At 35.0% G+C, this 16,417-nt stretch overlaps 1 protein-coding gene across 7 annotated transcripts in view; it reads left to right on the forward strand.

Annotated features, from left to right (window-relative positions):
- The window catches only part of LOC106855884 (sodium channel protein type 1 subunit alpha), an 88,965-nt gene that overhangs the window by 46,733 nt on the left and 25,815 nt on the right, over positions 1-16,417 (forward strand). For 4 of the 7 annotated variants that reach the window (XM_088168099.1, XM_088168098.1, XM_088168097.1 and 1 more), the window contains 12 exons: positions 357-498; positions 649-855; positions 1,337-1,642; positions 2,371-2,751; positions 3,935-4,067; positions 4,867-5,105; positions 7,344-7,517; positions 8,126-8,482; positions 9,180-9,662; positions 10,372-10,489; positions 11,926-12,080; positions 14,330-14,503. In XM_088168099.1, the coding sequence (XP_088024225.1) occupies positions 357-498; positions 649-855; positions 1,337-1,642; positions 2,371-2,751; positions 3,935-4,067; positions 4,867-5,105; positions 7,344-7,517; positions 8,126-8,482; positions 9,180-9,662; positions 10,372-10,489; positions 11,926-12,080; positions 14,330-14,503 (2,869 nt within the window). The remainder of the gene's footprint in view (positions 1-356; positions 499-648; positions 856-1,336; positions 1,643-2,370; positions 2,752-3,934; positions 4,068-4,866; positions 5,106-7,343; positions 7,518-8,125; positions 8,483-9,179; positions 9,663-10,371; positions 10,490-11,925; positions 12,081-14,329; positions 14,504-16,417) is intronic. The other 3 variants (XM_088168101.1, XM_088168100.1, XM_088168103.1) reach the window with 1 other exon arrangement.

The following is a 16,417-nucleotide window of genomic DNA, read 5'->3' on the forward strand; positions in this document are numbered from 1 at the left end:
ATTTCACAATATTATTGCACTGTCTAGAAATTAGATCCACGTTCTCTAGATACACAGTTTGAATGGGGCTTATTTTGAGTGACCACTTCCTTTCACATTAAGAAAGCCTTTTACACTGGGCCTAGGATCTGTGTTCCTGATCAGTGGATTGGTCAGGCAAACTGGATGTTTGCATGTTGAATGAGTAATTTAGTATAACTCCTGCCTGGTTGATAAGTAGCAGGAAGAAGAATACTTGATGAGGAAACCTGGCAACAGATGTTTTTTTGCAGTTCTGGCTGCACATATGAGTACGTTAACATCCAGTCAATAATATTAAAATTACTAAATAGTTAATGTCCAATTTGTCTTTGTAGGCAGTGCCCAGAAGGATATACTTGTGTGAAAGCTGGCAGAAACCCCAACTATGGCTACACAAGTTTTGACACCTTCAGCTGGGCTTTCTTGTCACTGTTTCGGTTAATGACTCAGGACTTCTGGGAAAACCTCTATCAATTGGTGAGAATTTTTTAATGAAAAATAGACCAGATATGTTTGTATCAGTGGTGCAAAAAGACTAGAGTCAATTTTCTTATCTGAATTTTAATTTTATGAAAAACAGAATTTCTGTTAACATATACTTGATTATAAATGTATTATTATTTCCAGACTCTTCGTGCTGCTGGGAAGACATACATGATCTTTTTTGTCCTGGTGATTTTTCTGGGCTCTTTCTACCTGATAAACCTGATCCTGGCTGTGGTCGCCATGGCCTACGAAGAACAGAATCAAGCAACTTTGGAAGAAGCAGAGCAGAAAGAGGCAGAATTTCAACAGATGCTAGAACAACTGAAAAAGCAACAAGAAGCAGCACAGGTATCATTTATGGTGTAGTAATCCAGAACTGTAAGGAAGTGATTTTACTAGAGATATTCAACTTCTAATTTCTGAAACTGGAAATATAAAGCACCCTGTTGGTCGTTCAATGACAGAGCTAGCTCATAGGTTTTCTATTCTGCAGTGAAGAAGGGTATTGTGAATAATTCAGCCACCAAGAAGGAATATTCAAAACTAGGTATAGGTTATTCACTATGTTTTTCTAGTCTAGTGTCATTAATACAGTCTGGTAGAATTCTGCATTTAAAATTTACTCATGAAGGATGAGAGGAATCTATGACCAACACATATCTTGAGTCAACTGATTAATAATAATTAGAAGAAAAACCTAGGGAGAGGATAGCCTATAGAAAGTGTTAAGATCTGGGACTTTTGGAGTAGAAATGATGTATAAGTAAATTAAAGAAAGGAAAACATTATGTTGTGCTCAGTGACATAAATTCCTTCTGCATCATGGCAGGCAGCAGCAGTGGCAGCAGCAGCAGTGACAGCATCTGCAGAGTCCAGGGAGCCCAGTGCTGCAGGGGAAGCAGGAGGGCTCTCAGAAAGTTCCTCAGATGCGTCAAAATTGAGCTCAAAGAGTGCAAAAGAGAGGAGAAATAGAAGGAAAAAAAGGAAACAGAAAGAGCAGTCTGGAGGAGAGGAAAAAGATGAAGATGAATTTCACAAGTCTGAATCAGAAGACAGCATCAGAAGGAAAGGTTTCCGATTATCTATTGAGGGCAATAGACTGACATATGAAAAGAAGTATTCTTCTCCACATCAGGTATTGTCTATATTTTCTTTAGTAAAAGCTTATATTTAAAGCATGATAGTCTGTTGCAAAACTACTTTAGTCTTCCCGAAGTACAGTAATACGATGCTACTGCATAAACAAAGGAAATACTGATACTTTTATTACCTTAGTGTTGCTAGTCCTTGAGAGGAATTTTAGCTTTAGCTGCTAGATTGCCTTGTAAAAAACCTCCTCAGAATTAAATGTAACCTTATATCTCTGTTCTTCTAATAGGATTATTTTAAAATAATATTAAAATATTCTCTGATTATGTAGGATTCCTTTTAGCATAATTCTGTAATACCTAGACTTGTTAAAATGCTACAGTATTTTCCTGTTATAATAGCCTTACATTTTGCTCTTGTTTCAATGATGTTTGAACCAATGTTTGTTCACTATGGATAAGATGCTTCATACATTAAATGAAGTGCATATATGGACTTCCTTTTTTCTTGATGGGAATTCTGCAACTAATCTATTTGGCAACTGTAGACGAAAAAGGAGTGTTTGGCACTGGTTTTGTCTTAAGAATTCTGAACAGTGATACTTCTATCTGCAAAATATATCTCTAATGAAATACATGCAAAAATTTCACAGTAGCATGTAGCTTCTGGGCAATATGGTTTCTGTCATTTAAGAAAAAAAGAAAACCAATGCTAGTCTAATAACAGTGTTAAGTTTGAGGATTTCAGCTAATCACATGTTTTGTTTGCCTGCAGTCCTTGCTGAGCATTCGTGGCTCCCTGTTTTCCCCAAGGCGCAACAGCAGAACAAGTCTTTTCAGCTTCAGAGGTCGAGCAAAGGATGTGGGATCAGAAAATGACTTTGCTGATGATGAGCACAGCACTTTTGAAGACAATGACAGCAGAAGAGATTCTCTGTTTGTGCCACGCAGACACGGTGAACGGCGCAACAGTAACATTAGCCAGGCCAGTAGGTCATCCAGGATGCTGGCAGTGTTTCCAGTAAACGGGAAGATGCACAGCACCGTGGATTGCAATGGGGTGGTTTCCCTGGTTGGTGGACCATCTGTTCCTACATCGCCTGTTGGACAGCTTCTGCCAGAGGTGATAATAGATAAACCAGCTACTGATGACAATGTAAGGAAGTTTTAAATAGCTTAGGCATGGTGGCCGTCTCTTACTGCACCAGCCAGTGTTTTCTACAGAATGGAACCCTTGGCAATGCTTCCTGGTTGGTCCAGCTGTGAATGCTCCTGCATCTTGTAAAATCTTTAGTAAATAAAACAGCTCAGATAGGCTTGCAACCTAAGCATTTACTTACAAAGATTCTCATGACTAACAAATGCAAGTCACAGTTTCCGAGTAATAAAATAATAACATACACATCCATAAAAATGCTATGCTTCACTGTACTACTGTGCCATACTTTCCTTTAGCTGATCTAAAGGTCCGTCTAGCTATTGTAGTTGACATACAATGGGAAATATTATACCAAAATGTTATAGAACTGCAATCAATATGATGCTGTATTACCACTATCAAAATTAGCATTAGTTAATTTTGATATCATTCTTCCTTATCAGCCTGGTTAAAAATTTAAGGAAGTTGTCAGTTCCTTTTCACCATTAATTTCTCATTCCTATATATTTTCCATCCATTTCTGATGGAGTATTATAGTATAGACAACAAATAGTTCATTGGAAGATCACAGTTCAATACATATTTCTAGAAATGCAAATGTCTGTGTGAACATATGTGCAGTACATATTGCTGCCACTCTCTTACCATGCACAAGGTAAGAGAAAATGTCTCAAAAAAATTTCTTGCTTAGTCCAAATTTCTCTACTCAGACTGCTAATAAATACTAGCATGAGGACGCATGAAGAAGTCAGACTTTTCTTACTTGCTACAGTTTGATTAGGGGAAAAGACTATTTTGTTACAAACCCCAGAATATTCTGTCAGCGGGAACAAGGAAAAAAATTACAATTTACAAAATTTTGTGCAATATTTTGAACTGAACTCTTTTCCATTTGTATCAATTTGCTTAAATGTTTAAAGACTTTTCATATCTTGAAGGAAAAAAAATGCAAAAATTAAGTAAATAAACTCCCTCTCAATCTTGAACTGTAGGTACCTATGATCTACTGCCTTCCTAAAATTATTTGAAAGGTACTAAAAAGTAATAAAAGTCCGACATGATAAAATATGAAGTGCACGGAGCACGTGTCCAAGCTAAGACACCACTAACAGGCTTTTGTAGTATTTGCTTTTCTGGTTGCTTCTTCAACGTGTCTCACCTACTATCCTTCTCTGTATAGGGCACCACGACAGAACCAGAAATGAGGAAGAGAATATCAGGTTCTTTTCACGTTTCTATGGACTTCTTGGAAGATCCAGCTTTAAGGGAAAGAGCCATGAGTATTGCTAGCATCCTCACAAACACTGTGGAAGGTGTGTGCTGTGCCTAGCCTAATATTTAATCCTGTTTTTTCCATGGATTTCTGAAAATTTGAGTTGAAACTTGAAAAGAGATTTAAAATAGCTTAAGTACAGATAACATCCAAGAAGCTGACATATATTTATCAGTAAACTCAAAGCTCTTTATTTATTAAGGTTATTACATAACTAAGCATTAAGGTTATTACATAAGGAGGCATTTCTATCTCATTGTTTTGTCTCCATCTAACTCATATGAATGGTCATAACTGAGTGGATGCTTATGCATAGTAATTAAAAATGTATTATTGGACACAAAAAAACCACTGAACATTTTTCAAACATATGCAACTATTGCTAAAATATATATGCATTTTTTCAGTTATTCTGTAAAGCTATTTCTAGGTGATCTAAATGGGTTATTTTCTTGAATTCAGAATGAACATTTTCCCTTAAATGCTACAAATTTCAGAATAAAAATATTTACATACTAGAACAGTAGGTGGGAGAAAAAAGCTGAAGTGTAATCAAGGAGAAATTAAATACATAATACAAACTGATGCATAAATTGATGCTGATTGGCATAGTGATTGGAATACAAAGAAGTTGTGCTTGGCTGATAAGCTTTGAATATAGCAAATATATTTGATAGCAATTTTTAAAGACTTTCCTTAAAAGACATGTGGAATTGAGGCTTAAAGAATGTTTATCAGTACCACTACAGACTGAAAACGTGACTGGTGCAATTCATATTGCAAGGAAGAATGTTAGAGAAATCACATAGTTACATATGTAAACTTTCTTTTCCCCACAGAACTTGAAGAATCGAGACAGAAATGCCCACCATGTTGGTATAAATTTGCAAATATTTTCTTGATCTGGGACTGCAGTCCACATTGGTTAAAAGTTAAGCATATTGTCAACTTAGTGGTGATGGATCCGTTTGTTGACCTGGCTATTACAATTTGCATTGTTTTAAATACACTCTTCATGGCTATGGAACATTATCCGATGACTGATGAATTCAATAATGTACTTTCAGTTGGAAACCTGGTAAGTTTGTTGGTGTTTTAAATTGATGATTTGGAAGGAAATATGCCTATAATAACTGAAAGAAAAGGTTTTAACAGTTTTTTTGATATTTATTGGCCTTCAGATATACGTATCAGAGCATTTCTGGAAATCTGACTGTCAACCCTGACTCATGTAGCTGTACTGTAAAATCAATATACCCCTGTGTTCTGCAAAACCAAATTAAAAATTTAAAAATTGGCTCCAGTGCTACATTAAGTAAAGTCCATCTTAAGAAGAGTTTTGATTTGTGTAACTACTAAACCAGGAAATGCATTGCTTCCAAGAAAGAGACACTATGCAAATAAATGCAGTGTTAATTTCTCAATCAATACAATACAAATCTTTTAATTATGAATGTGTTTTTAACTGCTGTTTCCTGAGCAGAAACTTAAAATATCTAAAAGAGCCCTTTAAAAGCATTTCTAGAATTTTCTCCTGCAAGTCTTTCTGTATGGATAAGTGAATTGTTTTCTTTCTATGCTTTATGTAAAAAATATCCAGCAGTACTTTTTCCTCTCCTATTTTTATTGGTTTTATCCTCTGATAATTAGTAAGATATATTTTCCTCATGTTGTCAGCTGTATTTTCTTCCTTTCTCTCTGCTTCAAAAAGATAAATTATTAAAGATTTCATGAGTTAACTTTTTGTAGCTCTCATGCTTTTGAACTGACAGGTTTGATCACATAGAAGTATCTGCAGCTACAGTCCTACTTTATCTCTTACTTTAAGAATTGATTTCTTATAATGTGATTTTTAATAATCCTCGTTTTGTAATGAGGAACAAATAGATCATTTAAATAACTACAGAATTTAGGAGGGAGAATGAATAGAAAATTGTACGGCTGATTTTTCATATACTTAAGGGAAATTTGAACTTTTGTTTCCTAATAAAATGCAAAATCTTGTATTGTAGCATTTTTTAGGTTTGTTGTCCGTATAAATCTTGGTGTTCCTCTAACTACAAAGGGAGTGTGAGACAGCCTGTCTATAAGCACCACATTCTTTCAGTTTTAGGCTCCCTAACATAAACCCCTTTTGCAATAGAGAGGATCTTAGAGGTTGGCTGCTCCAGTAGTTCCACTTTAAAGCTCCTCATACCCTTCTGATTGTTAGGAACCTCAGTCAGCATTTTAAACTTTCATTCCTATGTCTTTCTCAGGGGTTACAATCCTGTATCTTAAAAATTGGTAACCTTTCCCTCTCAGGTGTTTGTATCTTGGGTGTAAAGACTGTAACAATCTATCTTAAGTATTGGTGCTCCTAGGCAGAGCAAGTCAGACTCTCCTGTCTCCTGATTATCCCACTTAGATTATTCTCTTTAGCTGTCCTATTTTCTTTTCAGCTTGCTGGAAAATGGGTTATCAAAACAAAACAAAACAAAACAAACAAACAAAAAAAATAAACCAACAAAACCCAAACAAAACAAAAACAAAAAACCCAAAATCATTTCAGAGCAGGGCTTAAGCAGTTTTTAAGTGGCTTTAGTACACTCTTATCCTCGAAGAAATTCTCCCAAGACTTCCCTCAAAGCTAGTGAGGGTAATTACTTTGGTGAATCTTAAATATAATTCCTACTCCATTCAGCATAGAAATTCATGATGAGAAACCACTACCAGGAGTGCTTTGTTAAAAATGCCTTCTTAAATACTTTTTTTTCCTCACATTGAAGTGTTTGGGCCAACCAACTTTGCTGAACTTACTGGGCACTTACTCAATTGCTGTATCAACATTATAATATACCATTTTTTCATCTGGTATCAATAATCACAGCTCTGTTGAACTGAATCAAAGGCCATAGCAGGCAAGAAGCTGCCCCTCTGTAGTCTTAGATTTGGCCTCATTTGTGATTTGTATACCAAGAAAGAGCTATACCATACCATACCATTTCTTGGAAAGCGTTCTGGTTTATGTTCTGAAAATCAAATTTGTACATTGTTTGTACAGTACATATCCTTAGAAATTTGAAATTGGATTTTAAATGTTATAAAACAGAAGTCTATGTAATTAGTTTAGTATAAAATTTAATTAATGGAAAAATTACCTGTTTTTTCTGACACTTGTTATGGGAAGGTGAGCATTATAAATCACTACAGTAAATGTAACTATTTTTAAGTCTCACTTTTGGATAAGACATAGCTTGAGTTAAATACCTAGATTACAACTAGGTCTGGAGTATTATGTTTCACCATGAAATAACTAACTGCTCTTTGAACTCAGGTCTTCACTGGAATCTTCACAGCAGAAATGTTTCTCAAGATAATTGCAATGGATCCTTACTATTATTTCCAGGAAGGTTGGAATATTTTTGATGGTTTTATTGTAACACTTAGTTTGGTTGAACTTGGTCTTGCAGATGTGGAAGGACTATCAGTACTTCGATCATTCAGATTGGTAAATATAATTCAATTGTACGGATTTTTTCAATGTGGCTTCATTAAAACAATTTTTTTTGTCTTAAAAATGTCCTTAATGTTTGCCACGATACTGATCCTGATGACAGTTTCATTAGCACAAATCCTTACTGATTTGGGTATCTTACATTCTTCAGTGGGAATTGATAGAGATCTAAACAGATAGCAGTGGATGTCCTGGGCCTATTTCCAATGTATCCATTGTACATACACACTTTAAACATCCCACTATGCAGAAATAAATTGACTCACTAGAGCTATTATGCTCTGATTGGCATCACAGGAATAGTTCTCTACAAACGCCAGTTGAAAAGTTGTCCAGATGATTTTAACAGGTGAACCCTAGATTATAAGTTCAAATGAGTAGCTTCTTTGGCCTTCAGTAAAAGCTATGCTTTGATAATATTAAATTACAACTTCACAAATTTTTCTTGAGAGACATTTCCATCTTCATGCATTTAGACAAGATGATACCCTCTAAACAGCCCAACTAAAGGCATATTTTGCAGCAGTATCCTTCCACAAATTAGCTTTTAAATATCCTTGTGTCTTTCTGGTTCTGCTAACAACATTTTTCTTTCCTTCCAGTTACGAGTTTTTAAATTGGCAAAATCTTGGCCAACACTAAATATGTTGATAAAAATCATTGGTAATTCCGTGGGAGCTCTGGGGAATCTGACCCTGGTGCTGGCCATCATTGTGTTCATTTTCGCTGTGGTTGGGATGCAGCTGTTTGGGAAAAACTACAAGGAATGTGTCTGCAAAATTGCAAGTGACTGTGTGCTTCCTCGCTGGCACATGCAAGATTTTTTCCACTCCTTCCTGATTGTATTCCGAGTGCTGTGTGGAGAATGGATAGAAACAATGTGGGACTGCATGGAGGTTGCTGGCCAAGCCATGTGCCTTACAGTCTTCATGATGGTCATGGTGATTGGAAACCTAGTGGTATGTAACCAAAGTGTTAACAAAAAATTACTTGGCAAGAGACTGGTCTCAGTCCTGAAGTGAACTAAGTGCTCTGGCTCTACTTCAACAAAGCACTTAAGCAGGTAGCTTCAAGAAATGCTAAAAGTTAAGCTTAAGAGCTTTTTTGGATAGCGAACAAAATATGTCAAAATTCTAAGACTGTCAGAGTGTGCACTTAAGAATGTAACTAATTTCTCTTTTGGCTCTTTGAAAATATTTTGTGCTCCAAATAATTTTCGTTTATGGGCTCTTTATAAACCATTTGCTGTGGATTTTTTTTATTATTTATACTATAAGATTAGTCACCTGAATAATCTAATTTTTGTTGTGTGATGGGCTAAATTAAACTTTTTAATGATGCTGAACAGCAAATCTGATAGCTCCATTTTTAGATTATAGGCTTTGACACCAAAATATTATTATACTGTAGGGAATTAAAGACACATTTACAGATATTAGTCAGTTGTACAAATATTTTCAAATGGTGAGCAGGACTTAAGCTAAGTGAAATAAGCTTGGTCTTTATGGGGAAGAGAAAAATTTTTCAGGGTGCTTTTTTGGTTATGGTGAATTATTGGGATTTCAGCCTTTGATGTCACTAATAGGACATTTTTAAATAAAATAAACGTTTTTAAAATAAAGTCTAGAACATATTTTTTTTTAAATCTCTCTGCAGGTACTGAATCTATTTTTGGCCTTGCTCTTGAGCTCATTTAGTGCAGACAACCTTGCTGTGACAGATGATGATAATGAAATGAACAATCTCCAGATCGCTGTGGCAAGAATGCAGAAAGGCATAGATTATGTGAAAAGAAAAGCACGTGAATTCATCCAAAAAGCCTTTGTTAAAAAACAGAAAGCTTTAGATGAAATCAAGCCGCTTGAAGATTTAAACAACAAAAATAGCTGTATTTCCAACCATACAACTGTGGAGTTAAGCAAGGACCATGACTATATTAAAGATGCAAATGGAACCACCAGTGGTATAGGCACAGGCAGCAGTGTGGAAAAATACATAATTGATGAGAGTGATTATATGTCATTTATAAACAACCCAAGCCTCACTGTGACAGTGCCCATTGCTGTGGGTGAATCCGACTTTGAAAATCTAAACACAGAAGAATTTAGTAGTGAATCAGACCTGGAAGAAAGCAAGGAGGTATTTAGATATTTTTTGCATTTCTCTCTGATCTTTTGAGGATCTTTGTTATGTTGGATTTTGTTTCATTGTTTAGGGTTTTTTTCTTTTTCTTCTCATAAGCCAGTGTATTCAATTCTTAATAATTTATTTTGACACTTCTTTGTAGATAGGCATAAATGAGTGTATAAAGGAGAACTTAATTCTTGATGAACAAAAGTACAAGAAAGAGTTATAGCTAGATTTTCAGCAATTTTTATCTGGATTTACTAACCTCTGAAGTATGGCCTTCTCTGCTTTTTTCCTCTCATTCCTCTGAGCTCACACCTCATTTATGTAGTTATTTTTAGACTCATACCTGATTTTCAGTAGACACTACAAAGTCCTGTATATTTGTTTAAGATTAATTATTTCCATGTAGGTCAAGAGATCATTACAATTTATGGCTTGTTATGGTCATAAATCTTCTCAGGTTTGGCATCATTACCCACATTTTTCAGTTTAAAGCACAATTTTATTTGAAGTGTGATCTGTTACTGATACACCTTCTATTTAACACTCATACAGTACAGGAGGAAAACCAGACTGTAGAAACTTCTCAGATGTTTATCAAGAATTTACTTGAATTCTAGAACATTCAGAACATTGTCTAATTTACTTATTCCAGAATCAAGTAATATTTGCCTTAAAATTATTTACTGTGCATTTGTGATGCTTCCTTCCTTTACAGAAGTTAAATTCATCTAGTTCATCTGAAGGCAGCACAGTTGATATTGGACTTCCTGCAGAAGAACAACCAGAAGCTGAACCTGAAGAAGCCCAGGAGCCAGAGGCCTGCTTCACAGAAGGTATTTGGAAGAAAAAAACACTACTAATAATTATTAATAGAATTGCAGAATAATTTTATATGTAAGTTAAGTGTTAAGATTTAGGAATCCTATTAGCCTTTCGTTAGTGTTTAAGTTCTGATAATTAGCAGTAGTACTTTTAGTCATAATACATTACATGGACACTGATACCACAATTACACTATGTTTTGGATAAACAGCTAAGAAAACATTTTATTGGAAATATATCTCTATTTTTAAAATAAGAAAAATATGGTATCAAAAGCTTTATTTTAGTATGTTACTGTATTTTCAGAGTTTAGTTACAGATAATGAACACACTATTAAAAATATTTTTCACAGATATCTAAGTGCTCTATTAAGTATACATTACTAAATCAGCTGTTTAATGATAAATAAAAACTGCACTTAGATGGTCTTGTGCAAAATGCTAAATAAATCTTCTATAAATTAGCAAAAGGAGAAAGAAAAGCCTTGTTTGCCACCTGGGGCAGGAACAGTCTTACCTGGTGGACTCCTTCATCTTTCATTCTTCTTTCTATTGGCCTGCAATTTAATAAAATCGCAATCTGGTCGTAAATGTTTTTCCAATGGCACTTTCTTGGGAGAGTGCTTATGGATGTGTGCATGTGAAGGAGGTGGGGAAAGAAATTTTTTTTTTAAATGGTAATATAAGGATAAAAATGTCATTTTTTGTATCTGTAAGCAGAAGTTAGATTTAGGCATTGGAAAATAAATGCTATTGTCAGGTTGGATTACTTCTGGGCATGATAACAGATCACTCTTTAGAAATTTACATTGAAGTTGTAAGAGGTAGTACTGTAACAGTCTAGGATTTGTCGCAGAAAATACCATTATTTATTACTAGTATTTTTCTACAGAAAAGTTAGCAGCTAAATCATAAAAGTGTAAATAAATTAGGGGCACAAGATAGAGAAATTAGCTGGTACTGAAAAGCCCAGAACTCAGATAAGAGGCTTAGATTTTTTCATGCAATGAATGCAACATTTTCTGAATTAAGTATACCGAACAAAAGAAGGTACAGTTTAATATCATTTGCCCATATCTTACTACATAAACCTACCTGACATCTGGATGAGTTTGTATATTTTAATTTACTTTGTATTCTGTAATTTGGTTTCGTCTTTGATGGACTTTTATCTTTTTGTGTGGACTGTATTGAGTACTTCTTGATAAATGAGAAATACATTCTTCTCACTTGTTAATTTAACTGTAAATTCCACCTGTCTCAATATTATTTCTTTTTTCTTTGAAGAAAAAGAAGGCTATCTAGGTGAAAATCTATTGAGATTTTACTAAATAGCACAGGAAAGATAGCATTGTATCATTAACAGAATGCATAACCAAAATTAATGCAACTCAACAAAATCTCTTGGTTTTTTTTTCCTCCTCTCATTACATACACTGTTCTAAAGGCTGTGTAAGAAGGTTCAAGTGCTGTCAAGTAAGTATAGAAGAAGGGAGAGGAAAGCAGTGGTGGAACCTTAGAAAAACCTGCTTCAGGATTGTTGAACACAACTGGTTTGAGACTTTCATTGTCTTTATGATTCTCCTCAGTAGTGGAGCTCTGGTAAGTAAAACATGAACAGACTGTTTCCATGTTGCCAGAAAACTCCTTAAAATTGTCTCTTCTAACACTATTTTAACTTAACACAATTCCATTCTTCAAATGATACTACTAAATTTTATTCAGGCCTTGGGGAAAATTGCAAAAACAGTCTCTTCTCAACAGTGTGTAGGAAAAAGAACAGACATAAGTGATTAAAGAGAGTCTAATTCCATTGCTGCAAGTGGCAGTGATATACCTCAGGCAGAGAGAAACATGTGAAGAAGAGAACGTACTAAACTTTCTTATTTGAGTGTGCTCTCTCATTTCACTGCTGCTTACTGATGTAGCTCAGGGAAAACGACTGTCACTGTTGAAGGGTTTGGAACTATAATGACATTAACAGTTCAAAACACCTTGTAAGGGACAGGGCTGGCTTATGTAGCCCTGTAAATGCTGTGTGCTAGAACACCAAAAAAAGGCTAAGACTGTGTGGGGTTTTTGATTCCTTTCTAAGAATAAGAATTTATTATTTAGACTTACAATTCAGCTTCTACTGACTCATACTCATGTAGACTGAAAGGACATCTGCAAAAACATGAGTTTGCTCTAACAAGCATGCAAGGGCAGAATAATGGGAAGCCAACTATAATACAAATCTATAACAATAAATGAAATAACCCTAACAATAATTTTTTTTCAAAAATACGAATAAAGATGAGGAATAAAGAAATTGTAGATTAATTTTTAAATTAAAGTGAGCCTGTATATATACACTGAGGTAAAGTTTCTTAGGCAAACGATTTGGTGTAAGATAATGCAGAGTATATCTAGCATCTACCCTGACAGATTTAATTACCCTTTGGAAAATTACTGAACTTCCTACATAATAAAAAAATTGTGTTTCAAAATTGTATTATAAGATCATTAGATGACTCCAAACACTTTAAAATACTGCCAATACTGTTAGCAGTGTATGACAATACCTATCACTAGTTTCAGCTACATCTCTAAGAATTATTCTGCTTTTGTCTGGTCTAATATCAATACAACCATCAGAAAAAACAACTTTTATGCAATATCATGTGCCACCTTCCCTGTCATTTAAAATCCTCCAAATAACAAAAAAGATGAAATTTACGCTTTTGAATTTTGGTTCATACAACTAAGTGCAGAAAGTCTTCAGTGACAAGAATTTAAATGAGAAAAGTAGTGGAAGGAGATCTGACAGTTCTGCTGCCAGGAGTGCTGCTTGCTCAGCCTCTGGTGTCACCCCACCTGTACCAATGGAATGACATTCAGTGCTGACTTCCCAGATTTTAGTGAATACATGAGTGTCAGGTACCACAGTCCTGATGCAAGCAACAGAATTACACAGATCTTAGCTTGATGGCCAATATACAAACACTAATCATTTGAACTGACAGATGTCAAGTGGTTTAAAAGCAGGCTGAGTAAAAATGAATGTTAGTATCAAAAAATATCCAAATCTTTGCAAGCTAGCAGATCATTCTAGTTCTTTCAGCCTGATAAAATCAGTCTCCATAAGAAATAATAGCATAATTTAAATTTGAAAGCAATTAAAGGAAAAAAAAGTGAAGCATTTATGAAAAGCAGGAACTACTTGTTTTTTCAATTGCCTAAAAATGAGAACTCAAAAAGTGTAAATTACATGGCAAGGAGCTCAGAAATTTTATGCATCTGATAAAATGTGAACACTAAAGCAGGTAATTGATTTAGAGAGACAATTTCTTTTAAGAAAGGAAGAACTTCTTTTAAGATGTAAAAGTTAAAATTTTAAAGAAACTAGAGGACTTTAAAAAAAAAGGTAGGTTGTATTGTCATTGTCCTGAAAATTTTACAGCTGTGGCTCTGGATTTTGAAGTTGGGTCTACCTACATGCAAACCAAATCATCTCAGTAGAATTCAGTTCAGGCAAAGCAATTGGCAGAATCAATTCTATTTGTCATTATGGAATATGATCTCAGAAGAATAATTCACTATCAGCATTAAGTAAATACATTTTTAAAAATCTCTGATCAGTGGAGAGGTTGCTGTGTAATATCTGCTTCTTCCTCCTGTGAGCTGGAAAATGCATTTCCATAGGGAAAGAACTGAGTTATCAGAAAAAGAAGCATTAGATGGAAATTACATACCCTTGCCTTTTCTTGAATATTGCTTCTTTTTTCTGATGCTTTTTTTGGTTTGTTGTGGTACAACCTGAAGTATGTGCAGTAACAAAAAATAACATCTTTGAATGTTTATGCTCACAGGCTTTTGAAGACATTTATATTGAACAACGTAAAACTATCAAGACCATGCTGGAATATGCTGACAAAGTCTTCACTTACATCTTCATTCTGGAAATGCTGCTGAAGTGGGTGGCCTATGGCTACCAAACATATTTCACTAATGCCTGGTGCTGGCTGGACTTCCTGATTGTCGATGTATGTAATGCATTTCCTAGGTGACACTTTTACATTTATCTGATAATTTTTAAACTTACTTTCTCTGCAGCCATAGTGTCTATTAATGCCAACTAGTTTAGTTTTCAATTTGCAAAGTAAGGTAGCTGGAAAAACTGCATGTTTCTGAATTTCACTTTATGCTTGCAGCACTGCCTTGCTATGTTAAGAGAGACTGGATGCTCTCCTGCTGACCAGAAGGACCTCACATGGTAGCCCCCAGGCAGTTATGGGGTTTGTCCCAACACTGCTGTTGGAAGGGGTCAGGCTGCCCTGCATTCTGGCCTGGGCTGCTTGCTCCCACCTTCTGACCTATCATTCCTCCTGCTCTGGTCTAGGTTGAGTCCAGCATTTAGAAGGGTATCTGATCCACCAGACGTCAGGCAACCATCTCAATCTAAACTCCTCTGGCAAGAAAATGAACATCACACCCACAAATTTCAGCATATGGATAAATTAGGGCTCCACAAGGAAAGCGGGATTTATCTCTAGCACTGGTAGTGTGGCTTTATTAGTATTGAAGTCCAGTAAATACTACTGAGCTTGCAGTCTCCACAGGCATGTTTGAAATCTTTGCTGCAATGGTTATCTCATAGTTCTGGCTCTATGGTAATGTGCTGTGAAATGGGAGAGAACATTTCTTGATGCATTGATAAAATTATGGAGCATTTAAGAATATCCTAAGTATACCCCCTGGTAAAAAACCTCTAGTGTGCAGGAAAGTACACTGTTTCTGCAGTTTGTGAATTTCTGTGGGTGAACTTCAAATACTATGTTTTACAGAGTTACAAAACCAGAACCAGTCACACTATTTTCAAGACAGTAATTTCTGGTAAAACATATACAAAAACCAAGTATTGAACAAGCTGAATTTTAAAATTATTTTTTCCTGGGTTCAATAACTTAGAAATGCACACTGAATAGACAAAAAGAGAACTTTATAAGAAATTATTGTCCCAAAGTATTGCCAAAAATCCAACACTTTCTCAATGTGTTCCCATCATACAGGAGCTAATCAGAGCATCAGAGCAATTAATTTTCTTACGTTTGTTTGGTTGTTTGGTTGTTGTTGTTTGGGGTTTTTTGGGTGGGTATTTATAACATTTTTTTATCTGGGTACATTGTGGTTTAAATACATCTAGGTTTCAACTCCACACATACAGCTACAGATAATCATGTTTCATACAAAGAAAGTACCCTCTCTCGGAAAACACTTTGATCTTTAATATTAAAATTCTCAAACTGGGACCTAAGTGACACCTACAACAAAAAAGCTTGAACAACCATGCAAGCAGAAGCAGCTGCTAGTTTCCTAAACTAAATATCTCTAATGTTTGACCTTATTTAAATTATAATATCCCAAACAGCCATCTTGTGAATGTGAAAATGTGAATACATCATTATGTGAAGGTATAGTAGATATTCAAATGTCTGAATTAGTTAATGTTAAATGCTGAATGTATACATGTGGATATTTTTTTAATTTTCATTGAGATTATGGCAGCCTGAAAGTTTTTAGTGATACAATGAATGAAATACAGTGATACAATGAAAAAAGAAATTTAGATTTCAAAAGAACCATATTTTGTGGTTGCTAGAGCTACTGAAAAGTTCAGAAAAGCTAAAAATTTCACATATAATGCTTGTTTTAAAATATGACCACAGTCCTACAGTTCTCTTTACCTCATACATTGTTGTTTATAATGAAAGACTGCATGAGAACATTATGCTATTTTTGGCCCAGTAAATACTTAAGGAATTAGAACAGCATAATGAAGGAACATTTAGGGAAATGGGAAACAAACAGAAGGTAATATTGTGGGCAGGAGCCATAGCAAATATGAAGAATGTGGTGTTTTGCACTGAGGGACATGGAATATTTAAAGGCCTGTGAAA

Source organism: Sturnus vulgaris, chromosome 7, assembly GCF_052056855.1.
Source record: "Sturnus vulgaris isolate bStuVul1 chromosome 7, bStuVul1.hap1, whole genome shotgun sequence".
In the NCBI taxonomy this organism is placed as follows: domain Eukaryota; kingdom Metazoa; phylum Chordata; class Aves; order Passeriformes; family Sturnidae; genus Sturnus; species Sturnus vulgaris.